General features: G+C 45.1%; 1 protein-coding gene across 4 annotated transcripts in view; it reads right to left on the reverse strand.

Annotated features, from left to right (window-relative positions):
• KCNJ5 (potassium inwardly rectifying channel subfamily J member 5) overlaps positions 1 to 26,574 on the reverse strand; it is a 71,544-nt gene that overhangs the window by 22,915 nt on the left and 22,055 nt on the right. For 2 of the 4 annotated variants that reach the window (XM_085525798.1, XM_085525799.1), the window contains exon 3: positions 1,727 to 1,846. In XM_085525798.1, coding sequence (XP_085381924.1) covers positions 1,773 to 1,846 — 74 coding nt within the window. In that variant the 3' untranslated portion in view covers positions 1,727 to 1,772. Of the gene's footprint in view, positions 1 to 1,726; positions 1,847 to 18,076; positions 18,877 to 26,574 lie in introns of those variants that run through there. The other 2 variants (XM_015884239.3, XM_085525797.1) reach the window with 2 other exon arrangements.

The raw sequence follows: 26,574 nt of genomic DNA on the forward strand, positions 1-26,574 counted from the left end.
CTCTCCCTTCCCCGCCCCCCCTCCCATATTAATGCCCTCCATTGCAATAAGGATTCCTACCCACTGCCAAAACTCAATTTACACTATTTACTTTAATGACCTCGTTTGTCATCTTAGCATGTGCATCCACCTCCGGGACTGCAGCCCCGTCAGTCTGCCAGAAGGTCTCATTTACAGCTTGCTCTTTCATTATTATTTTTAAAGATTAAATTGCTTTCATTTCAAGGCAAACAGTCTGGGAACTCCCACAGCCCCGAGGATACCAAGACACATTTATACATCTGATCAATATACTGTAGAGTTACACACATCTCAATCCCAGCTGACTCCCCCCCTCCTCACCACCATCCATCTATTTCCATCACCTTTAACTTCGCTATTGCTCTTAATCTTTACAAAGGATGCACACCAGGTATGAGGTTTGAATGCTGCCATAACGTTTCAAGCTGGAGTTGCGGGAAGAGTTTTAGCTTTTTCTTTTGAGAGACACAGGGTGAAGAGTGCATTAATTCCTTCCACAACACATCAGTTCATTTGTTTCAAACCACATTTCTCATCTCACAGCTTGACTGCTCCAGAGCGGTGCATTCCTTCCTATTAGATTATATTTCTCTCTTACAGTGCACCTCCGATGCAGACATGCTCAGTAAAATTCAATGTTAATCGAGCCATTTACATAGGTTAGGAAAACAGAGAATACTTTGTGTTTTGTGGAAGTAGCATTGCATAAATGGAGAACTACAGCTGAAGGAAGCCTCACAAAATACAGCATCAAAACCTGAACAACACATGGAAAAAACCCGAGCAACACACAGAGGAGGGATTGGGTATTTCAGAATAACTCACGCCTGCCCTTGGTATCTCAGTAAACCACTCCCTTGCTTCTTTACAGCATCCTTACATGGAGATATCAGAAGCCATTTCTCACCTGTGAGCACTCGCTCCATCCGTGTGTCTCCTCCTGTCCCTGCCTCCCATTGACCAAATGGGACAAAGCACATCAGAACAACACAGCCACTGCTCTCCATTTCCAGGAGCATTTACAAATCAGACCAGGCACCATCTGCAAATTCCAGTATGAAGCTCAAGCAGAGCAAACAGATTAACTGCTAGGAAAAGCAGGGCTACGTGAGCAACTGAGAATCACAACGCAATTTATTCCTTCAACTTTTCATGCTTTTCTCAGGGTAACAGAAACCACTTCTAACCAAGAAACATCAATCAGACCTTCCAGAAAATAAGTTCAGAACTCAAAGTTCTTTCAGAGCTATGGAGCTCCCTTCAGCCCATACAACAATATGACTACCTCTGTCTTCCTTCCACCAAAAGCATTTATCACAAGTACCAATAAACATCAGAGCAAAAGCCTCCACTCCTCCTATTAGTGCTTTCCAATATGCTGAAATGTTTCTCCAGAAGCTTTTCCAGTGAAACAAATTGGTCCCAAACTAACAGTACTTGGTATTCAGACACAGAGTTGTCTGCACTTGATACATCTCCTAAACACACCAAAGCAGAAGCTTAAGGAACATCATCTCTTCCACATCTATTTGGGTCAGACATAAACGTAGTTATTTTCTACAGAAAAACAGCCTTTGCGTTTCTCATCAATATTTATACACACAGCAGAAACAAAACTCTTCCAGATCATATATAACGATAAGTTGGCAATTGAACAAACTTAAAGGTTATGTATACAGTATAAAAGCGTATTTATCTTACTTACAGTTAGATGCTCACAGTTCGGGTACGGCAGGAGGAGATGGAAGATATCAGAGCTCAGCCTTCCCTGGGATCCCTGAGGTCACGCTCTGGGCATTACATGAAGAGAGGAGCAGCAGCGAGGCTGAGGAAAAACAAATAACAATTGACAACATCAGACCAAGAAAACCAACACCAATTTGTCCAAGACCATTTGCTAACACAGAAGTAATACAGCATCATCAAAGCTCTTTGGAACATCAGGTTGTGCCAGAAAGAAGCAATCATTTTGGAAGCTATGCAGTAAAATAAAAGCCTTTGTGCTCCTGTTGGTTTGTTTGTTTTCCCCTCTTGCTTTCCTTTGTATCCATTTTATTTCCCTTCCTCACTGTGCTCCCTGCAGCAGCACACAGCACTGATGCCCACGTTGCTGCCTCAGACCTGAGGCTGAAGAGGACTCTCATCTATCTCAGCATTCCTGCTTCCCAAAGAAGCACAGAGGGAATATTGATAAAACAATAGGGTGGGAAACCCACAGCATCCCCATGTGGAATAGGAAGAACGCCTATCCCTGCTGTTATAAAGGTAGGGAAACCGAGGCACAGGCTGGGGACATCACTACAGCACAACCCTTAAAAGAGGGCCTAAGAAAGACCCAGAGCTGTGGTTTGCAAGGAAAGCCACCCACAGAGCCTCAATCAACCCATGAGCTGAAAATCCAAGATGGAAATTGGGTGTGAGCACGTCTGTTTCTGCAAAGAGCATCACGTTCAATAAGGCAGCTTTTATGGTGCACTCTGTCAAAAGAGCTTCCTGATCCATTTAGTGGGGGGCAAAGGCTCCTTCTGAGAGGCTCAGACCTCTCACTTGGCACACCTCCTAACTGCAGAGAGGAATATTTGTAGTCACGGCAGATAAATGAGCCGTGGACAGGGAACACAACTAATTTAATGGCATGAATTATTTACACATACATTCACAAAAGCCATCTTGCTACACAGCAGTCCCAGCAGCAGGGATTATTAATTTATAACTCAACTACAGCTATGTTAAACAGAATCAGGCTTCCATAAAACCTTAACAGCAGCCTCCAACCCCACATCAACTGCATCTGTCAGGCAATGAAGCAATGCCCACCAGTTTCAACCCACACCCAGAACTATCTGCTGTGCCCACACAGTGCATCCTCAAGTAGGATTGGCCTTTAAAAGCCATTAGCTTCCAAAATAGCATGCTTCCTCTCCTTTAGAACAGCAGTGCCAACACACCTCAAACCAGACGTGGTTTTAAGACCCAGTTACTCAGTCTTGCTCCTGGCCAAATACTTTGTATACTTAAATCCTGCTTGAGTGTATTGTACCAGCTGCACAGAAGCCTCCACAATGTAGGCATCCTTCCAGCATCCTATTTATCCTGATAAACATGCTAATAGCTGGACTGCCTGCATCTTCACATGTCTTATTCACTTAATAGATGGCTGAGGCAGCAAACTAATCTTCATATAGTAGGAACTCACTTCCCATTAATGACTAGAAACCCTTCATAATGCACTGCAATCAACCTGAAATAATTTCATAAAGCCAAACCTTGTGGCAGAGCTGACTCTGCTTTTAACTCCTTGTGGAAGATCAAAGGACTGGAAAGGGAGGTTGGACTGTCTGTTTGTAGCAATACAGAGACCTGCTGCTTTCAAGAGAGGTGCTTGGTGCTTCCTGAACACACAGGACAGAGCAGAAAATGCACACAAAGACATTCACTGCACCAAACTGCAAGAAGGAACCACATGGTAAGGCCAGGTGTGGCTGATATCTAATCAGCTCGTTAGGCCAGGAATGTGATTGTTTCTGCAACACCAGAAAAGCCAAAGAAAAAGCAATATTTTTTTCTTATTGCTTTTTGTGGAGGTGCTGTTACAGGACTGGTCAGCAGCTGATGAGATGAGAGAGGTTTGCAGGGAGTGGACAGGACTCACAGTAGAGATATTGCACTGCAAGTTTCCCTACGGACACATTCAGAGATTTTAATCGTTACCTTTCTGCTCTGTGCTTCGGCTTCTTCATCTTTATAAGCGGGGATTCTGACACCAGATGGCCACGTGAAGTACTTGGAAATACTAAACTGTAAGACCTGCTTGATGTATACGAGCGCACCGCAAAGCACACAACCTATGAAAGGAGGGGTGGGGGTAGGAGGGGTTTTGGGGCCATCAGGTCAGTGTTGTTCCAAGAATCACAGCTGTGGAGCAGAGCACAACTCTTCCAGACTCCCATGCACCATGTATTTTAGTGCACAAAGTGGGTTCACTTAACAAAGCAGCTATCAGCAGTGACACAATGTGCATCAATTGCTGCTGGCTGCTAACATGAGCATCATACCCCATAAGAAAAGGCAGCATGACTCTAGAACACAGCAAACAATTTTAAGGAACAACAACGGGTTCATAACCTACAGCTCCCCTACACCACAATACAGGGCAAGTCCCACTTGGCACCCTCCAGACCACACAACTATGCCTCAGAAGCTTCAGACCTCAGAAAGAAGCCAGCTTTCCTCCTACAGAGCACTACAAGGTCAGCACGCTCATCCTTCCCATCTCTCCTTACCTCCCATCTCCTCCATGGCTGTTGCTTCTTTTTCCTCAAAGAGGTTGAAGGTTCTGAACTCTTCACAAGGGCACAGAGAGCTCAGAGTGGAGCAGGAGGAGCACACCATGTACAACAGTGCAACAGAACTCCAACCACCTCCTACTCCCTCACCAACAATCACTGACTTAATGAAGCCTCCTGAGCCCCTGGGAGGGATAGGGGCCCCAGAGTGCACGCTCCTGCCTGTCCCTGAATGGTCATCTGTGTTGCTGGGGGCCACAGCTGAAATCCAACAAAACTTATTATCAGCTTTTCTGAAGAGTTACAAAATCACCCCTCTAGTTCCTGACATCCCCAAAATGAGTGAACTTTTATGTATTTTCTGTTTATCCACAAAAATTTGGGTGTTTTTCTTTTTTCCTTTTCTCCTATTTTTTTCTTTATGGGATGCCAGGGAAGGAAATAAACGTGTTTTGCTTTTGAGACCTGGTTCAAACATGTAATGAAAACCTGAACATCTTTCTTCCATGAAAACGGCTGCTTAGGAAAAAAAAAACCCAAACCAAAATGATAGTCTTTCAGGAAGAAATGGTTTCATTAACAAAGAATAAAAAGATACAATGGTACTTTTTAGTGAGAAGCTGGAGCCTATCCTCAAATTGTATTGAGTAGCAACCCCAGCCAGAGGGATGTAATTTCTTTGTTATCCTCACCAGTGCCCACGCTTGCAGCAGGCAACGTTCCCAGTGGTACTTCTGAGATGCCAGCAGTACTTTGGTTAAGAAAAGAAAAAACCTTCTGTCTGGCACACAATCTGTATTCCTGATTTCCAGCCACGCGTTCAGGATTTAGCCCAGCTCAGAGCTCAGCTGGGTCTTTCCAATTTGTACAGCAAAGGATGCTGAGCTGTGATCCCAACTTGTGTGATGCCAGCAGAGCTGTGCCATACAGGATGTTGGCTTGGGGACTGTTTAGGACCTGTACTGCTATAGGAGCTACGCAGGCAGCCTCTCCCTGGGAGTGTTTCTTGGCTAAATGGACACTAGGGAGAAGTGTGTGCAAACCATTTACCACTGTATAACATTAAGAAAATTCCTGAGACAAGCTCACACCATTAGGGATAGGTCAGACTGATTCCAGAGTGCTTTGTTGTACACATTAACCCCGGCAAGAAATGGCAGTAGGAGTATTTATGAGCCAGAGGAAGGATGAGAAAGGGCAGGTTAAGTATCAGGAAGTTGCTAATGCATCTGTTCTTCAGCTACAGTGGGTGATGTGTGGGGAGGGGAGAGGGGAGCAGCTATGGACTGCCCTTATTAATCTGCAGCTGGGAAAGAGCCCTGAAACAGCATTTCCATCTAAGCTCTTTTAGTAATGGCCACAGATGAGGTCTGGATTGGCAGCATGAGGCAGGTGAAGCTGAATATTAATAATCAGGGCCTGGAAACAATCTCTGACTGCAGAGTTCAGATCTAGCTCATAACTCCTTTTGCTCACATGAAGGACCTTAACATGGCTCAGTACAAAGCCATTTTACTACTGAGTTGCAAGCTTTGTATTTATTAGTGTGATAGCAGCGTGCTCTACTCAGGACTGAAATCCTCTTCTATTCTGAGCCATGCAAGAAGAGAAAGACAGATTTCCCACCCCGGCTGATTTACAATTTAATCAGGCTGCTGCTGTGTGGAATCCTGCAGCACGCCAGCATCAGTCATGAGAATACAGTCTGCCAGTGGGATGAGAGCGTGCTCCTTCAGTTGTTAATCACAAAAAGGTTTCCATAAATTTACAAGCTCAGAGCTTCTTTCAGGGCCGTGTCCCTAAAGCAGGGAAGTCTGGGGCACCTGTAAGCCTTTAGTCAGCCATTTCCTTTGTCCTTTGCTCTGTCAGTGTACAGCTGACAGCACGGTGGTCCTTCCAACACGCTGCTCTGTCAGCTTCAGAAGTGCTCATCTCCTTCACTGGTGATTGAAGTTCTACTCTCCCAGTTGCCCGTCCCACATTAAAGGGGTTTCCTGAGGCTCTGACAACAATCTTCCTACTTCCAAGGGAAAGCTACTGCAAGCTTCGTTCATATGAAATTATATAAGGGAGCTGAAATAGGAGTTACTCGGAGATGGAAAAGGTAGAAGCTCCAATTTTGGATCCTACCATGCATGCTGCAAGATGATCCCTAGAGAACCAGCACTTAGACTGCATTCCACTCCAAATGTCTTCAGGCATTACACCCAGAATGGTTTCCCTCAATGGAATATTCTGAGCCTAATATGCCCCTTGCAAGAGTCACTCCGGTGTACTGACTATGGAGCGGAGAGAAAACACATACAAATGTGTGTGTGTGAAAGACTCTGTGTGCATACACAAGCAGGTCTGAACACATTCATACCCAAATAGCACGGCAACAGGAACTGTGCCCTTCACACTGTGTATTAATGGTCACTCCATGCAGCATGCTGCTATGCAGAACCCAGGGGGCTGCATGCTGCATCTGTCTGACTCCTGGTGAGCGTCGCTTTAGGCAGCTGTTTGAGGGATGTAATTAAAGCTGGTCTCCGGATCCATAAATCAAAGAGAGAAAGGCCTTGAAAAGGAGGATAATAGAAAGAAAAAAGACTTAAAAGTATGCCCTGTGCTGTATAATACCCAGATAGGTTCTTTCCAGACACAATTGTGTTCCAAAAACAGTGTGCTGAGGCTGGGGAATCCAACTGGGGGAAGCATTTAATCTCCATGTGTCTGTGGGGCTTTGAGTGCTTTGCTCTGCTGTTAAATCATAGCTCTCCTCTCCTGCACGGCCACCCAGGGAAAAAGCAGAAGATGGCAAAGCTCCAGGGAAAGGCTGGTGAGCTGCTGGAGATGTGACTGGCTATGAAAAAGGGAAAGAGCAGCAGGGAGGTTTACTGCCACAGCCCAGATACACAAGGATCCCATAATTAGTGCCTCCCTCACCACCATTAACAGTTTATCAGCACGGGTGAAGTGGCAGAATTGGAAAGAGGGAGATAACCCATCTCATAGGAAAGGGGAAACTGAGGCACGAGAGGAGAAAGGTCAGCACACGTGCCAACGTGTGCCCACAGCCATCCCAAGAGTCCTTGCCATGATACTCATATCTGTTTTTCTAATGCCTGAACTCATCCTCCCAGAGGTGTCTGCTGGCTCTCGTACAGCACATGAGCCACGGGGATGACTCCTGAGATCACCACAAGACCTGGGAGTTGGATGCTCACAGCCCCAGGAAGGGGGTGAGTTGGCTCAGGATTCAGATGCCAGATGTGCATTTTCAGCAGTGCTGTTTTATTGAAGGCCATTGAAGTCTGAGCTCTATCAGTTCCCCATCTGGAAGAGCCATGTGAACGCATCTAGCTGCTTGCTCAGAGATGACAGAGAAGGGAAATTCAAATATGAGTAATGTTTGCAAACTAGTACGTGGGTTGTTTTTCTTCTATGCAGACATCCATAGAAGGCTTCATTATTCCGCTTTAGGCTGAAATCAGCTCTCTTTAGTGATTTCAGCTGAGTAACATTTGCCACATGACACACCGAGTGTAGCAGAGGTTCAGATTCCACGAATGAGAATGAATGCAGAAGAGACGCGGAGTTCTGAGCAGCTGCAGGTTAGATGAGGCCGTTTTAAAAATAAAAGATCCTGCTCTGCTGTGCAGGATGGAATGTGGGTCTGCTTTGGGGATGGATTCATGGGAGTCTATCTGGAACCAAAGCAGAATTCTTAATGAAACAAAAACGAGGAGCTCTAAATTTAGATGCTCTATTAATGCTTTTAAAAGGAAGTGCATCTGTAGCCACGGGCTGTCTGAAATTTCATTCACGGTGTTTGCTTCCAATGGGCCAAATCTCAAAGCCATTGAAGGCAGTGGTAAAACTCCTACTGATTTCAATAGGTCCATAGCTTGGCTCAAGTCTGCTGTCCTTGCCCTTCTTTGGTCACCTGTTTGGGAGGTGGCTTTGCATGCCTACATGGCAGAGACTGCAGTTGTTGATACTTGTAATTCCATTTTATGCTTCAGCCTTTCTGGAGGCAAAGATAGCTTGGAGCTTGCACAGTAGCTCATCGAGTGAGACAGCAAAATAACCAGCAGGGCGAGGACTGTAAATCCAAAGGAGATATCTATCTTTTGAATAGCAGGTCTGCTAGTCTAATTCTCTTTGTGTTGCAAAACAAGCTTCTCCATGGCACTCCAGTTACATTTGCATCAGATGTGCCATACATCATACAGTGATACAGACACGAACTGTGACTTGCCTGGCAAATTGCATTCTGCTTTCGATATGCCGATCTCTGCAGGATATGAATGCATAAGATCTGTGGGTTGAAGGCATTATTGAGATCTGTAGTAAGATGGTTATACATGAGAGATGTTTGTATCAGACCCTTGCTGCAGTGTATTGCTTATTCAAGAAGCCTGATTTATAAATATTTCACCTAAGCAGAACCTTGGCTCTTTAAAGCCATGCACACAGAACTGCCTTGCAGTGCCAAAGGGTGATCAAAGAGATCCATGAGATGCAGGTGAGGGGCTTGAGAGCTGCAGCTCCTCCACAATATCTCCAGAACCAAAGAGGAGCTGAGCTTTTTTATTGGGCCACTAACAGCTGATAATCCCTCATTTATTCTCTGCTCCAACTAAGCACATTATGTGATAGGCAGTGGTTAAAAACTGGTATTGGTTGCTCCCTATAGAACCAGGAGAGGTGCATTCATTTCAGTATTAAGGAACTAATTACAAACTCGTCTGTCCTGCCAAACTCTCTCTTCTCCCTCATAAGGTCAGGAGATTCAGACCGATGCAATAATAAAACACCAACCCCTCTCCTGTCAGTCACTGCAGGTTTATCAGCTGCAGACACCTCTTTCTGCCAGCAGCTTAGTTCTATTTTTACTGAGCAAACGCTTTCACACCTCAGCTTCCATGCGTGTGCTGCTCCGTGCATTGTTCACACCTTGGTTACTCTTCACACCTCTCAAGGGCCTCGCAGATAGGCGTGAAAGGATTCCTCCTCTGGGCAGCCATGTGCTCTGATGGAGAGGGAAAACAAACGGAGCCAGGGATGCTGTCAGCACTTTGGGTTATTGAGAGGGGACAGGAGAGGCCTCCTTTGTTCTGGTGTGTTTACAAGCAGCAAGGGAGCATATCTTCATGTCAGTCCTTCACAATCACTCCAGCTCACTACAACCTCCTTTCAGGAGCTGGAGAGAGCAGTGAGGTCTCCCCTGCACCCCCTCTTCTCCAGACTGAGCCATCCTGTTCCCTCAGCTGCTCCTCATAAGATGTGTGTTCCAAACCCACAGGCTTTAGGGCTGCCCTGCAGGACACACCACCTCCCCATCCATCACCAGCTGCTGCACCAGTCAGATGTGTTCAAATTGTGGCTCCTAACCCAAATTCAGCCTTGGGAATATTCTCAGCGCATCCATCTCAGTGACAATTAGCCATGAAATATGACTCCCCTTGATACCAGTTTAGAGTCTTTCCAGTAACATCGTACTTCATCACTGAAACGTGCACTATTTAAAGTAAGAGGGCCACATATTTAATTGGAATGGAAATAAATGTGCATGCCAAATATAATCTGACTTTAAATAATCACCCCGGCATTTAAAACCTATCAGTTTTCCTCTTCCACCTCAGTTATTAATAGCAGAGGTGCAAAAGAAATCAAACACTTTCCCTGGGATGAACCATGCTGATGGGTGGTTGGCCAACCTGCGTGCTGCATGCTGGGCTCATGAAGGGCATCAGAACATCACAGAACATCACGTACAAATGCTTCACTGAATCCAGCCCGGCTCTGATTTGCCACTCCTAAGAACAAATACTTCCTAAAAATAAACCTGTACTTTCCTGGTTTTCTTCCTTTCTTTGTTTTCCTTCTCTCTTTTTATCCCCCCTTTCTCTCCTTCCTTCTACCTCTCCACCCTCCTCTCTTCTTCCCTGTGTTTTGTGCAGCCTTAAGATTCAGAAGGAGCTCTCCTGCCAGCATTATCAGGTCAGGGAGCTCCCTGCACACAGGGCTTCACCACGGTAAAAAGTTCACTTACTAAAATGACTGATACAAGAATGAAATATTTATGAGCCGGGCTTCTTTCACCATCAGTTTACAAAGACTGTAATTTCATCCCTGTGACAATCAGCGGGCTGTGTAAGAAGTGAATCACTGAATTGACTCGGATGAGGGAAAGGCTGCCTCTTTCTGCCAGAATCACGACAGGATAAATGTAGAATCTATTTCCAGCTGGAAAACAAATAAACAAATTTAGAATACCCACAACAATGGCTCAGAGACTACAGACGACATGATGGACGGCTATGGGAGCAGCAAAAAAGGGTTTTCCTCTCCCATCCCTTTCTCTCTGAGAAGAACGAGAGGCATGAGGGATTTATAAGAGCGCTGTTTCTTGAACTCCCACTTCTCATTCCTCCTAAGGGAATGTTACAAGCAGAGCATCAACCCTCTGCATGTCACAAATAAGGATTGCTGACTCCCTCCTCATCCCCACAGAGAGGGGCCAGAATTTCTGGATGTGGTCATTTTGGAAACCTAATTGCTCACCTTAGGAGAGGCATCAGAGCAGACTCTCCTTGTTCACTCGAGCGTGAATCTCACTTGTAATTATTGAGTCCATTTTGTATTCAGATCCTACTCTCCCTCACGCAGAGCCACATCAGCTTAAGTGTTTTCATCTCATTTCTTCCTTTCCCACAATTCAAATCTTTCACATTAGCAGAGATGGGGGAACCCTCTTTGAAATGTATTCCATTGAATGTTTCCAGCCAGGTTCCATTTTTCATGGTCTTTATTTGGATCAATCACATTAAGAGCTGATGTTGCATTATTTAAGCCTTGACAGGCATGGAATTAAGATGCAGGTTTATTCACTTACAGCAAATGTCAGGGCAGAATTAGATGATCACTTCAGGGATTGAACCAAACCACTACGACTGCTGCTTTTCCATGCAGCAAATGTTAGCATTTTTGGACATATTTTTTCCCCTGGTTCTTATGGCACGAGAAGTAACTTTGTGGGAAAAAACATCCTGTTCCCTTCTTCAGTGCAAACAACCTGTTACTGAATATTCAGTACTGAAGTGTACGATAGCAGGCTGGGTACTGACATAACAGAAAGCACCCAAGGTTGTGCGTACCCACACAGGAACTGAAAGGACTTATGCCTGCAGGCAAGTCAGCTTGTCTGCTGCAGAATGCAGTCTTGTCTGGCTTCAGACAGTTCTGTAACACCACGTTGATTTGCAGCAGCCAGGACAGCTCTCCCTGGTACTTAAATTCTCCCATATAAAGCTGGGTGCTCTTGAAGGGCGGTTATGGGAAGGACAGAGCTCAGCACACACTGCCCACAGCTCCAGGGCACAGCTCTGGGTATCAGCACAACTTGGCTCCTGCTGATAACTCACTGCACTGAGTACTGTGTGATACCCTCAGATGAGGACAGAAGCCTTGGTAATGAATAAAGCAACTTCCTCAGGGCCCTGCAGGGTGCTGGATTCCCACTTTTTGGATGAAATACCCAGACACAGACATTTCTATTACTTGATGCATTCCAAAGCAGATCATTAATATGTTGTGAAGGACAGCGGTGGGAGCTGTGATTGGAAATGATGGCTGCCAGGGGGTCCATCACCTCATTTAGAGCTGGTCCCTGCTTACCCAGCCCCTGGAAGATGCACCTGTAAGGACTGATGTGCCTCGGTAATGAGTGGGTTAATAAGCAGCTATCTGCATTTTCCTCCTCTGGAGCTGAGTTCCCCCTCCCCATCAAGGCCACAGCCTGTTTTTCAGCACGGATCGTATCTTTCCTACTCAAGAGGTCACAGATTGTCAGCCTTGTTTTAATGAGCTGTGTCCTGTGAATTTCACAGTCACTTCAAGTCTAATAAGGGAACCCGCAGGGGTAGTGTTTTCAATTTGCTCTTCTTTCCTGGAGAGTTTGTACCATACATCACATGTAGTACTTCACAGCTGGTGAAAAAGGAAAGAATCAGCTTGTATTCCCTATGCACGGATTTTACAGTTCAATATTTATGAAGATTGGGGGTCCTCTCATCTGAAAGGCCGAGCAGTTTCTTTCACTGTGTGTGGGATATATTACGTTAATATAGTGAACAGCTGCTTCCAAGAACTAATTTGATGCTGATACTGAAAAGCTCTGTGCACTATAGAAATATTATGAACATCTAAGAGTCCTTAGCACTTTGCTTAGCTGAGCCTTGTGCATACAAATTAAACATAATTGGAATCCCTGCCCTCCCCCCCATCAGAACTAAGGGCTACTTTATAACTGAAATAACACCTAAATATCTAATTTTAATTTCAAATTCACTCTACAAAAGCTCAGCCTGATTGTTTTTCTCCTCATTAAAGAAGGATTATGAAAAATGATCAAATCTAAACATCACTTAAATGCATATGAATGAACGCAGCCATCAGCTGGAGATCACAGGAATGTAGCACTCCTTGAATACTCAATAGTTCTTCGAGACATCTGATATTCCTTGTACAAAGAGTAGCAAAATTCAGTCAATAATGCCACTGTCCCATGGGAAATGAGGAGATCCACTCTCAGCTCTTCAACTGAACGCAAGGTTCACCTATTTGACTGTTTTGAATTACAGAACATGCCGATATCTGTATTTGGATGGGTCACAACAATTGTGTGCCATGAGCAGCACACTGGGATGTCCCCAATGAGGGCTGTATTCATGTACCCACTTGGCCATCCCCTGCAGCCCAAGGAGACACCATCAGATTCACCCCCAGCTTCAATTTGCTGCTGGAAAACCTCAAAATTTCAGGACTGGAAATTCTCCCTTCTCTTTCCACAGTGACAGTTTCCATGGCCCGGAGAGCAGCAGAACAGTGTGTGCAAAACAAAGAAAAACAGCTTCATCTACACTGCAGTTAATAAAAATTAAATGTCAAGCAGGACAAGAAAAACTGATGTGGTAACGTACAGAGGACAGGATCCACGAGAGACTGAGTAATGAAAAGGTCAGGAGGGCCATAAATAAAGCAGGAAGCAGCCAAGATGTGGTGAGGAAGAGAGCTCATCTGAGGGGTACAAGTGCTCAGGCAGTTTAATGGATGTGTTTTATGTAAATGGAACGATTACCGTTCCAGGAACAGGAACTGTCCTTACTCTGAACACCACACGCACCCTGCATCAACCATCAAAGCAAGGCATGAGCTGAATATGTTGCTTGTAAGGGCTGCACAGTGCAGGGACACAGCTCAGGAGCCGTCCAATGTTGTATCTGTGAAGTTTTTCCTGCTTCTTATCTCCATCAGTGACCAAAGCAACAAGACTGAAATCACGAGCTTGACCTACCAGTTGCTATTTGATTCCCTGTGACAATATCCCAACTCCCGCATCAGAATAAGCTGTAGCTCCTGCCTCAGTTCAATTGAAGCCATCAAGCCCTACTTTGGAAAATCAGCCAGCTTGAAATTCAGGACATGCTTATGGGTCTTCCTGAACCACAGACTACATAGATATGACAAACAAAGCAACACGTGTAAGCACTCCCTCGCACTGATTTGTACATGGGGTCAGGGGAAGCCAGGGATAAAGCACAAGTTCTCCGAGTCACAGCCCATTGCCTTAGCCATCAATTATGCTGCATTCTTTGATATCACATATAATGAAGCATAGCACTTTGTTCAAGGCTAGCTGTTCATTTATACCAGCCAGGACCAGTTATTTGTTCAGTTCATTGTTATAATGGTCTGTCATGTGTGCTGCAGGAATCACTGCAGGACTCAGCCCCGCTGGCTGCTCCATAGACACAACAGCAGCAGTCCCGCATGCAGGATCTCACGGTCTCACTGCAAGGAGCCTGAAAGCAGATGGGCAGAAAAAACAGGCAGGGGAAGCACAAGGCAGAGAGACAACGATGATTCAATAAAACCTGACATCATGGAATAAATGAGATAGAAACATCTCGTCTGTGCTATCGAAGGGTCCTCAGAGCTGCTGTCCTATTCCCTTCTCCTTATCTGAGCGCTGTTTCAGTCATGTGGTCTGTCTCTACTCAGCCTGGCAGCAAAGAGAAGCCCCATCCCAGCACAGACAAACCCCTCCTGGCCTTCCTAGGAGGGTCTGTCAGGCAGTGACTCTCTCTGCCTGCACCTGGCATCTGTCTCTCCTCTTTCTATTCTGGGAGGAAAAGAAACAGCTGAGCTCTGCTACCCAATGCGAGGGAGGCAGATGGGGCGTGAATTCAGTAGTGATTGTACTGCTCATTTGTTTGGCATGCAAATGATGGACACAGGATAGAACAACCCGGAACAAACATGGGGGGGTAAGGGGGTATGAATACTGAATAGCTTTTACCATCATTACTTTTCCCATTACTGTGAGATTTTTTTCTCCTCCAGCAATAAATCTGCATAAATACAAAGGGCTACAGTTGCCACCCTAATTTTCATGAGGATTTTCATCTGATGGGCTTTCCTATTTCTAGGATTTCCTATGGTGCATCTCTTTCCTTTTCAAGCAATGGGAATAAGCAGCTCAGTTTAGCTTCTTAGCTGGCTGCACACACTCCTTTGTAGGCACTACTGAGTGTTGGGGTAACAGGTCAGGGGGAGGCATTTGCTTCCATTCTGGGACAGAACCAGATTCATAGTATTTTTTAGCAACTTTTGGCTTTATCTGCTTTTAGTTAACAGGGCTTTAAATCCATGCAGGGCTGGAGGGCCAAAATAGGATTTCAGAAGTATATACTCGAATATTGGGTTTTTGTGACATGAGTCCCAACACCTTCATCAACCAGGACCATGAGTTTGGGGCTTTCTCAGGGCTTTACTTTTTAGCAAAAGTAATTCCAACAGCATATGCTGCTCAACAGAAGCCACCTCTGTATGCATTTGCCTCCTCGCAATAACACAGCCAATAGCTGAACACTGCTCTGTTATATGCTGGCATTGCAGAGGGACCCACTGGACTCCACTGGAGCGTCTTCCCGTTTCCCTGGCATAAATGAGATTGGAACTTGCCCTTGACTTCTTCATATAACAAAATGCCATCAGATAGATGCTCCTGCTTCCCACTCCTCACACCTACCTAAGTGCCCAGTTATCCCTGGGCTGAATGGTGCCAGTGAGAGCATCAGAATCAGACTTTCAGCACTTATCGCTGTGTCACTGGCCTCAAAATGGAAACTGCTGCCACTTTTATGCATGGACTCAGAGCTTGCCTAGTTTCCCTGTAACCTCATTAAGTGTCCTCTCCATCATCCCCAAAACTGCTGCTTAACACACTCTGGCAACGTGCCCTCCTGTATTGCAGCAGATACGACTGGCAGTGTGCAGAGCTTATGACAAGGTATTAATGACTTGAGCATAAATAACATTCTCTCTTATCTCTGCTTCAAGATCCACTACTTCTGATGGAAATATATTCATAATAATAAACGAGAGAGAACAACAAAAGGAGTAAATCTGAGCATAAAAACAAGCGACAGGTCTCACAATGAGTGAAAATTAAAGCCAGGGAAGCTCAAATGAAAAATAAAGGTACATTTCCACACTTCTGTTGATTATCCTTAGGAAGCAAATGCCAAGAGCTGCGTTCTTAATGTCTATGCATCTTCACATCAACATAAGAAACACAGTTTAGTAAAAACAAAAGGTCTTAATGCACTTAAATAAGGAAAGTCATGCAGGAGGAAGCAGTGTATGAGGCATCCAGGTCAGTTGGGCTGTGTAAGAGCACTGGTGACACTGCATAAGAACAGAACAGTTGGATGATGTGGTCTGGGGGAGCAGCTGATGCACAGGCTGAGGGCTGCCCCAAAACTGCAACCCCAAACCTTCAAACAAAACCAAGCTCAGCAACAAAGCCTTTGCTGAGAGCAGCTCTCCTCTGCCTCCATTCACAGCTCATCAAAGCTCCTGCATTAGGAAGGTGTTTCCCAGCTACCAAGCCAAAAAGTATAGCTTTTGTTTGCTCAGAAACACTCATTAATGATTGCGGGACAGAAACGTATACCTGAAATCGAACTACTTCAGTGAGTGTTGGCTGCTGAGACTTCCATTGTTCTGTATCATATAGTGTTGGAAAGGCATTTGAGTGCATAGATTTGGCAGCTGGAGAGACAAAGTGTACCTTTACGTTTGCATGAAGGCATCTGTATTTGAGACAAAGAGTGCACAGTCCTCATGTGGTTGTTAATAAGCAGGAGCCAGGCATGCACATCAACGTGTGGGTGTTGTGAGTGGCACAGCATGGATGCAGCTCCTGAGAGCTCTGCAGACACTTCTATAACTGTATGCTCTTATGGACAGGTACTGCTGTAAATGTTGCTCACCAACAACACATTTATGAGGCGTAATTGATGTTTCGAATGTGTATTTTTAGTTTGTTTGCTGGGTACGTCGTATAAATGTCATTATTTGTGTATGAATGGTGTACTTACAGGCTATAAACTCTTCTTGTGGAGTATCAGTATGTTTAAAGGATAGAGGCTGATGAGTGTAAAGTATATATTGGTTATTCATGTGGGTGGGCACAGCCACGTGAGCTGTTTCAATTCACATAAGACATACAGACTAGCATGTAAACCTCCATCACAGCAACGGGGAAACTTCAAACACAGGAACAGCCCATGGAAGCCAAGAGAATGCACAGCTGCAAAAGGGCTTTGCTCAAGAAGGGAGAAATATTGAACTCCCAGTCATTGTAATGGATGTGCACACACAGCCCAACTATACACCCAGCAGTTATTTTGCCACTAATAATGTTCAACAACAAAAATTCCTAAGATGTAGGATATATGATTTCTCAGATTTGACAGCACTAGAAAACAGCAGCTTTGTGTGATGAGATCTCAGGGGAAATGAAGGGGTGAAACAGCATTTTGGTCATTCAAAGATGGCTGGCTTCTCTCTGGAGGGTATCACAAAGGTAGGAGAAGAAAGGTACAGATGCAATCCAGTGCCATTTTCCAAGCTGTCTATCTCTGGCATCACGTAGGGGACCCAGCCAGCCATCTCTCATGCTGAATTGAACTGGACAAGTTAGCTCGCCGGGTAGAGCTTATATAACCTCTCTCTGAGGGGCTGAAATTGCCTCTGCCTCACGTGGATCAGTCACAGTTCTACTTTCCATTACTCTCCCCTCCATTAGGAGTTCACTTCAGCTACAGAATGAAACATTCTGGAATACAGAAACAATCCTTGCAGAGGCAGAGTGAGAAGTGAGGATGTGAGAAAAGGAAGGACAAAATCTGCCAGGAAATCTCTCCCATTTTTTTCTCCCTATTTTCTTATCTTTCTTTCTTAGTTAATCCTGTTCTGTACTACTGCTCCTCCTACCTTGCAAAGGGAGAACATTGCAGGGTGTCAGTACATGTTCCCATTAGCTATAGGAACACGAGCATCTAAACCCTCACTCTAAGTATGTGTTTTATGGAAGAGAGTTTGGCAAACTGTTACTTACCCAGCCGAACTACTGCAGGGACTCTAAGTGAAACTCCAGACCATTTCAAGCTCCCAGGTAACTACGTATCTTTTCTTAATAATCAACTGGGAATGAGACACCCAGACAGGAATGAAACTTCTACTGGGGCAGCATCTCTCTGTTCTCTTATTGTGGATGGACTGTGAAATGTATCAGAGGATAAAAACATTGGATAAACCTGCCATGATCTGCAGGGAAAGCTGTAATATTTGGTAAGAAATAAACAACAATGTCTGTGGTCTTGGAGCAGAACACAAACTGAACTCCATCACAAAATAAAAACTCCACGGTGTACAAGAGAGGTTTTTTGGTCTCCTTTTAATTAAGCAGTAACAATGTCTACAACACATCCACTCACAAGTTAAGTGAAGGCATGAAAACACATTCTTCATACTGAGATGGGAGCTTCTAGCTCTTTACCTTTGTAAATACCCTTGCAAGGGGAGATACGTTTTGAATGTCCAATGAACACTTTCTGAAACAACTACTGGTGGGGATTTCAATTTTAACCGTGATTGTATTTAGTGAGCCTTGTCCACAGAGATCCAAACGTTTTGCAATTGAGTGCAAAGCTCAGAACCTCACCGTAAAGATGAGGGAAACCGAGGCACAGTGCTGTGCAGTGACTCGCCAAGATCAAGCAGCAGGGACAGAGATCTGGATTAGAAACCTCACGTCTCTGACTCCCAGTCAATTCCTCACTTGCTGTGTGTGTGTGGGTTTCGACTGCCCAGCAGCTCACGTATTATACAGGCAGATCTTCTTTCATCTCTCCCGCTGTCCCGTTGGCTCCACTGAATGTTGCTGGCTCCCTGTCTTCTTCCTCTTCCTCTTCCTCCCCTCTCACTGTCTTTGCTTCTCTGACTCCACCCAGGACAGTGGCACTAGAGATGCTGCTGAGGAGCTGACCTTCCCGGCGGGACTCGGCCAGTTCTTTGGCACAGCACACGGGAGTGTTGGTTTCATAAGTGCTGTGGAAGCTGTTGTAGTCGACTTCATAAAAATCCTTCTCCAGGGTGAGGACAGGAGTGAAGCGATGTCCCCACAGCACCTCTGTGTCCATGTAGGAGCTGCGAGCCTGGCAAGTCATCCCTGGGTGGAAAGAGAGGGATGTTAAATGCAAAGCTTCCTTACATGCTCACCCAGCCACTTCTTTCATTTAAAAGCACTTTCATGTTATTTCCATACCTGATTGCTTTGGGACACAGACAAAGTCTTCGCTTAATAAGACTCATAAAAGCCTCTATCATGAAAAAGCTGAGCTCTCAAAGGAAAAGGGGGTGGACTCATCGCCGCATCTTCAGGCTGCTTCCTGAAACCTGCACTTAAGGGTTTGAAGTCTGGTAGCACTAAGAAGCTTCTCTCTGTCCTCACATTTCTCTGTCGAGGTGCTGCTTCCATGCGTGGCTGCTACTAACAGTGTTTCTGGTGAATCACGAGCTAGAATGACATACAACCCTGCCAGTGTACTTCAATCCTGACCCACACATCCCCCAGGGAGAATGAACCACTGCCCTGCCAAAGCCACCTGCACTCCCACTGTGTCCCATGCTGTCCCTCTTGAGCTACAGCCCCGCCAGCTATTCTACCTGCACACTAAGTGATGCGATCTGTAAGGAGGAAGAGGCTCCTACCCCTATATATGACCTATATATGGCACACTGGCTTACATATTCCTCATATTCCTTTGGAGGGTACAGTCCAACTGCAATGGGTTGGTTGAATCAAAACACAGCATCACATAGCCAAGCTCATAAGTATGTTGAATTCAGTGTCTTAATGGAATGAATGAACAAGGGGCAATATGAAACCAATTTTGTCCAGCTTCTCAGCCCCAAGGATAAGAGTTTGTTTATGTACTTAGAAAGCTCCTAAAGAGGTTTTGCAGAGCAGAGATAAGGATTCAACATTGAAGTGACCTCCTCTGGAATCACCTGCTGATTGAGAAGCTGAGGCTGACCTCTCTTCCAAACATTTGCTGTCTGCTCATCCTGAACATGTTACGCTTTTGCCCTTCAATTCTGGTGAAATGTAGAAAAGCTGAACTCACAAAGCCCTCCCACTGTTCTCCTTTGGAGTGTGAGTGATGGCCCTGACTGGAATACATTCAAAACATGCACTTGATCCAGTTTGCAGCCAATGCCTCCAAGCCCACCTCCTGCAGCCCAAAGTATGCAAACAGAAACCTGAAATAACTCTCAGGGGGAGAATAATGGTGTCAGATACTGCAGGACGGAGCATATGTGTTCTGACCACATGAGTTCTATGGACTGACTACTATCTCAGAGCAATCAAAAACCTTATCCTTTCAAAAAGCCGCCTTTGAACAGACTGAAGCTTGTTTCTTGTATTTCTGCTACAATCTATTAAGACATGAACACAAGCAAGATCTGCTGAAGACTTTACTTGCCTCTTAATGAGTTCTTTCAAAGCAGAACAGGCCACTGACACTCACCGGGCTAGGAGCTGAATCAGAAAGGCTGATTTCTACCATAGGTTTCCAAGAGCTGCCTATAGACATGGCATTGTGAACCCAGGCCAAGAAAGAAGGACCTTGCTACATGCGGGGGTTTGAGGCATCCAAAGGGAACTCCTGCCTTGTAATCATGGCCTGAAATAGTTCCTCCGCTGGGGGAGAACCTGACAGTGAACCCGAACTCCAGAGACACGATCACGGTTATTTCCTGCTGTAAATATTCAATTAAGGAAGGAACAATAGAAAGCTTTCATCAACCAAATACTGCTCGCTGCCAGCTTCCTGCAGGAGCTGCTTTCTGTAACCCCAGGGGTACGCAGAGGCGGCACAATAAGACAACTTGTAATTGCTCCATAAGCCCGTTCAAATATTCCTTTTTAGCACATGTGCAGTGGTATTTTAATTGCGTGGGGACATACTGCTTGGCAACCCCAGCATCACCCAGTAAACAACAGCATTGTCTCTGCCTCTAAGTCCATTGAGTGCCTGCTTTGCAGGCTGCCCTGCGCTCTTCAGCCTGGTTAATTAATGCAACTGTAACATCCCCCGGCTAATCACTGCCTTTATAACTGCAGAAAGATGACAGAGGAGGTGTGGAAACAATAAACCTTGCTTTTATTAACACCGAGTGGATGCAGCCACCTCCTATTTGCATACAACATGCACTCTGCCTTCTGTGCAGTGGAATCTGAATTCCAGCCTGCAGTGGGGCTGAGTTATTCCCTGGGCTCACACCTTTCATGCATTGCTCTGTGCAAAAAACAGCAGTTCTGATTCACAAGCCTTGCCCATCTGAGTCCATGGGTGTAGTGAATCATTACATCCTATGCTCACATCCATCAATAGGCCACTGCCATTCTGTTCCATTGCAGCAGCCCTACCCTGTGCTCTCCTGCTGCAGCTGTCTGAAGTGCTGCTGTCCTGCAGAGTGCATGCAATAAACTGGGGGAGATTCAAACTCCCTGAATTTCCTGCAAAACAAATCATCATAGTATGATGCTTGGTCTTGAATAGAGCTGTTAATGCTTTTCTTTAAATAGATATAATTATATGGTTTAGGTTTAAATGGCGTGGATATTTGGTATAGATATAGGGAAGGAGGGAAGGAATATTTGGTGACTGGGGCATTTCATTCAGACTCGTTTCATGCCAAATATCTTCATTTCCCCTTTGTCAGCATAAGCAGCTGTGCTTCAAAACCTCCATCCAAATAACAATCACTGAGATTTTTACTTCCCAAGCATTACAGGAGTGGACTTTGGTTCTGCTGACCAGGATCTGTACATGCTCCTGTTCACAGCAGCCAGATGTTTGTTCAGAATGACTTGTTTCTGCTTTCCAGCCGATGAAAAGATGTGGAATATACTGCAGTGTGCCTTAAACCAGGTGTTTCATTACATCCAAGAACAGACGGAGTCACTGAGGAAAGATTCCTGTGTAAAATTGGTGTCAGGGAACTCTACCGAAAAGGCACTTTTCTGTCATCAAAATCAATGGGGATCAAGCAGCTTATATTTTATCAAAGACAAACGCATGTAAATGCATGCTGACAAAAAGCAGTTATTTGATGGCTCTCTCAGTGAGGAGCCTATATTTTCTGCAGTGTACTCAATGAGAGCTGCAGATTTCAGAACGTTTCACTGCTTGCAACACCACTGATTATACAAGTGGAGCAGCGGCTGCTGGCTATGGAAAGGGGAAAAGCTGCAGGAGAACACTCCAGATCTCCCTCAGGTCACCAGTTAAAATCAAACTTCATTATCATGGGCCAATTCTAACCACGCTGTGCAGCTGTTTGGGTGCCCAGAGAGGAACCAGCCATCTCCCTCCAACTTCAGAGGTTGTTTTTTCCCCACATGTACCATCACAGCCTGTTCCCGTATTGGCAGTTTCACAAGAGAGGGCAGGAGGACCACAAAGCACGACCCACCAGCCAAGAAATGGCCTCAGGCTTCCATCGGATCGCATCAGCAGCAGAGCTGAATCGTTTGGCACTGTTGCACAGCCTGGACTTCCTCAGCGGGTACGGCCACCCCAAGCCCTGGGGCTGTCAAGACAATGTTTTTCATCAGCCTAAAATTAACTCTCCTCATTTAAATGCCACGAAGCTCAGTGATTATCTGCTGGCAGAGCGTCATGCGGATGCTGACTGCATGTTGGCTGTATTTGCTCTGCTCCCTCTGCAGTTTAGCCACAGACACTGCCGGAGGTGATTTCACCTCCCTGGCCCTGGCTTCATATGCTATTGTGCACACACTGATTACTCCCCTTGTACCAGGTGCACTAAGGCTGCACAGTGCAGACTGCTGCTTCAGCTGAGCTCCAGCTGCACTGCCAGAGTACACAGAAAGAACTGATGGGCTCAGAGGTACAGCAGCAGACGTATGGCAAGCGGTAGCTATAAAAAATGTACTTCTATCACTCCAATTAAGAAATACATGTCTTTAGATCAGCATCAGCATTTTAATAGTTACAAAAGTTATTAGTCCCTTTGCATTAATTAGACCGAGGAACATTGCAACCTCCAAAAAGTCAATATTCCTCCAACTTCAAAAGGAATATTAGAAGGTAGGAGCGTGGCCCTCCAATTATTCATGCTTGTCTCTTTGAGAGGAGGACATGTCCAGGATTGATTCACTTTGATTTTTATGCCAGAGGAGAGTAATAGGATTTTAATTTTTCTGAATGCTCTCCAGGCATGGAAAAGCTCCCAAGCACTGGGGGAAAAAAACAATAATAAAAGGGCATTGTGATCTGAAAACCTTGAGTTTGGTGGCCTTGATTCTGAGGCCCAGGTACACCCACAGACCCCTCACAAAGGCATTCATACACTGCAGGGGCATCTAAGACAAGTGATGTGCCCTCATCCTCCCATGGAGCACAGCGTGGGTGCTGAGAGCAGTGACTGCAGGTGTCTGTCTCTTGCCTTTAATTACATAGGCAGCGTCTGTAACAGCTCTGCAAGGTCCTCCTTGCAAAAGAGAAAATGTATTTATATGCAAAATTCAAAACAAAACGAGAACCCAAACCAGATGCTGAATGCATGAGAAATCCACTTATTAAATTCAGCCTTCCTTTGTTCTCCCAAGAAAATCATGACTAATTTCAGAACGCATTACATTGCAACTGCTTCTTTTTCTCCTACATTTACAGACACAGCATTTGACTGTATCCTGTCTAAAGATGGATGGTTTGAGATGCAAATGGGATACATTCCCATAGGGACGGGATAAGGAACTGAGATGCAGAATCCTGACACATGGCTGATTACTTATATATGTAGGTATATATATATGTATGTATTTATTTATGTAGGCTGTAAGCCAAAAATATGTCTACCTATCCTTTCAAGGTGTTTACTATAATTTTGTTTAGCCATGGACTAGTCAGGTCTTTAGACTGTGTGGTGCTTAATAAAGGAAGAGATGTGAGAATCCCCGCTGTGTTTGCACAAGCTGACAGACCTGGTTGATATTAAGTACCATAAGGGCAAGGCCAAGACTTGTGGCCAACACCAGCTTGGTCCCCTTCTGTCAATAGGATGGGTCTGATTTTTTTCTTGCCACTGTGGGAAGCGGAAAGACAGTGAAAGCAAAAATGTATTCACTTGGCAAACAGATTTTCCACCTCCACTCTCTTTCCTTTTATTGCAGATCAAATTTGGGCCAGCTGATCTGGACGAGCGTCTCTTTAAGATGCCGCACAAGAGAATTAATTCCCTAAAGTAATCTCTATGACCAATTCATTAAGCAAGCGCTGTGAGCAGAGCTGCTGCTTTCAGGATGCCCACAAAGCAGCAGTGAAGTCAGAACTCTTGTCATCTATATCGATGATGCCCTTCAAGTGGTTATTTCACCCAGCAACGATCACCACAGATCTGCCCAGAAATGCAGGCTCCCTTTGGTGCTCTTAACCTCTTGTGGAGTCACAGTGCCACAACTACACCAAAATGCTGCTTGGAAAGGCAGCTGTGCTGCAGCCTGACTGCATGGGGCAGGAGTGCAGTGGCTGCGGGTCCCTGGAGAGCTCTCTAATAAATTCACTAATTTCACTAATAAAATGCTATTCAGTGTCTTTGCCTTCCATGGGATGGAAGTTCAGTGTCAGTGAGAAGGGTTACCTGTCTGAGAGCAGGACAAAGCATTTCTTGGACAACATGTGCCTATCTCAAACTACAGGCAGTGGCCAGGAAATCGCCCTCCTCAGCGTTTATTCCCTGAATAATTATTCACTCAGAGATTATTCTCAGGATTCCTTTGGTCATTTATACATTGACAGTCACAGCACAGTCAGATCTGACCTGCTTTTCCTTACCAAACACAGCCACCTTCCCCCACCACTGCAGGGTATGACCTGTTGTTCTCTACAGACTGGGGGAGTCTCCATTAATTTTCCCTCCTGCCAATAACTGCAGAGCTGAGCTCCCCCCAGGGTGCACGCAGGACCTGTCTGCCCTGGGCACCGTGAGCCGAGCTGGATGTGCTTAATAGCCCCATAGGAGGTTATTAAGGGAACAAGCAGCCTGCTGTGTTTTCTTGCTGTCCCAAACCCAAACAGGTCATAGCGGTGTCGTCATTTAATAGAAGTGGCACTGCAATAAATTATACCATTCCTGAAAGCAGATGGGGCTTGGGCAGTTGGAGGGAAAGAACCAAAATAATTTGCTGGGAGCAAAAGTTATTGTATGGGGGGAAAGGTATTCAGTATTAACGCCTCCAGAATGGGTTTAATCAATATTATGAAGTGTAAGGGATCAGAAACCCTTCTGCTGGGCCAAAACATCACCCATGTGCCATTCAGAAAACCATTTCAGCCTCTGACTCAGACCTCACCGACACCTGAGGTCTGCTCCCACTCTAAGCCCAATGCAAACTGGCTCTCCTAGCTCTGGTTTTGAAATTTCACATCGTGTCTTCTGAGACCATAACAAATCATTTCCACAGATGTCTGTTCCTTAATATCATTACGCACCGGTCTGTACAATCCCTCTGGGAAAGGAGCCCATTTGTAAAGTAATATTATTGCTATGCCATGCTTTTAATTTTAAGGCTGTTGCTGATAATGATTTCCCCTCACACACATCCAGCAGGGACTGAGCTCTCATAGGACTACATTCCATGCTCACATTAGGTGGTTTTAGTATCTGGTAATTGTTTAGGCTACAAAATAAGCTCCCATTACAAATCCTCCCCTTTAATATTCTTTTCCACCCCCTCTTCTTTTGCCACATCTCTACGATATTCTGCTGGCAAAGAATATTTGCCTAGCAATGCCACATGAATTCCACCCATAAAATACAGTACTCCAACCTAAGCACAGTGAGGCTGTGCATAACCACCCATTAGCTGTTAGAAATGCTTGCCTATTGCTATTCACTAATAACTACAGGGAGACATTAGGGAACAGATTTTGCTCTCTAGAGCTCTGTCCTCAGGTCTGAAGTTCTGGGGTGCAGGATTCAGAGAGGCTATTCCTCCTTATGTTCAGCTGTTAGGAGAGCAACAGGGACAAACCACAAGGAAGGGACAATATTCACTGTAAGCAAAGGTCAGTGTCTATAGAACAGGATGCTGATGCCACTGAGAACCCATATCAAGCAGAAACCCCATGTTAGTGCTTCAGAGAGAATGTGTGCTTCAACAAGATGAAAAAATACTTGGGTTCAGAGCAGCCTTGTAACAAAAATCCTTAAATGCCAAAGGGCAAATTTACTCATAAAAGCATTTCTGTATCTTTGAGACTTTCTAGGCTCCTGCATCTCTAGACAGTAATTCACTCCTCCCTGCTGCCTGCAGTCCCATTGCCCTTAAGGACCCTGATCTGACCACGGCATGTTGCCAACCCCAGGCTGAGAAAGCCTGCCTTGAAGGGAGCATCAGCATCTCAGGCTGCTTAAAATCGTTTGCTCCCTGTTGGCTCTTTCTCAATGCCTGGAATAAATTAGCTGCAAGTGGTAAAATAATCCCTTATGCCTTGTCTTTTAGGTAAGACTCTGGAGTAAAAGCCTATTCCCCACTAGCCAGACTCCATGGGGATGCACTGCAGGGAGGACATAGAGGGCCTTTGTGGACAACCATCCTCTCACCCTGTGAGAAGCACACTTTCTACACACCTTGAAAGGCTGAGACACAGAGCTTTTCCAGATTCATTTTATACAGAAGCAGATTTCTCTCATTGCCTACCACAAATACACCCATAGGAGGAAGCTGGGAATCAGCTGAGCCTATCTCCTAATCTGCCTATTGCACAGAAATGTTTTGTGCTGTTAAACAGCTGGTATTTTTCCTCTATGAGCTCCTTTATAAATGCATGTC

The sequence above is a fragment of the Coturnix japonica genome, chromosome 34 (genome assembly GCF_054131305.1).
Source record: "Coturnix japonica strain WE chromosome 34, WE-NBRP24, whole genome shotgun sequence".
Taxonomy (NCBI): Eukaryota; Metazoa; Chordata; class Aves; order Galliformes; family Phasianidae; genus Coturnix; species Coturnix japonica.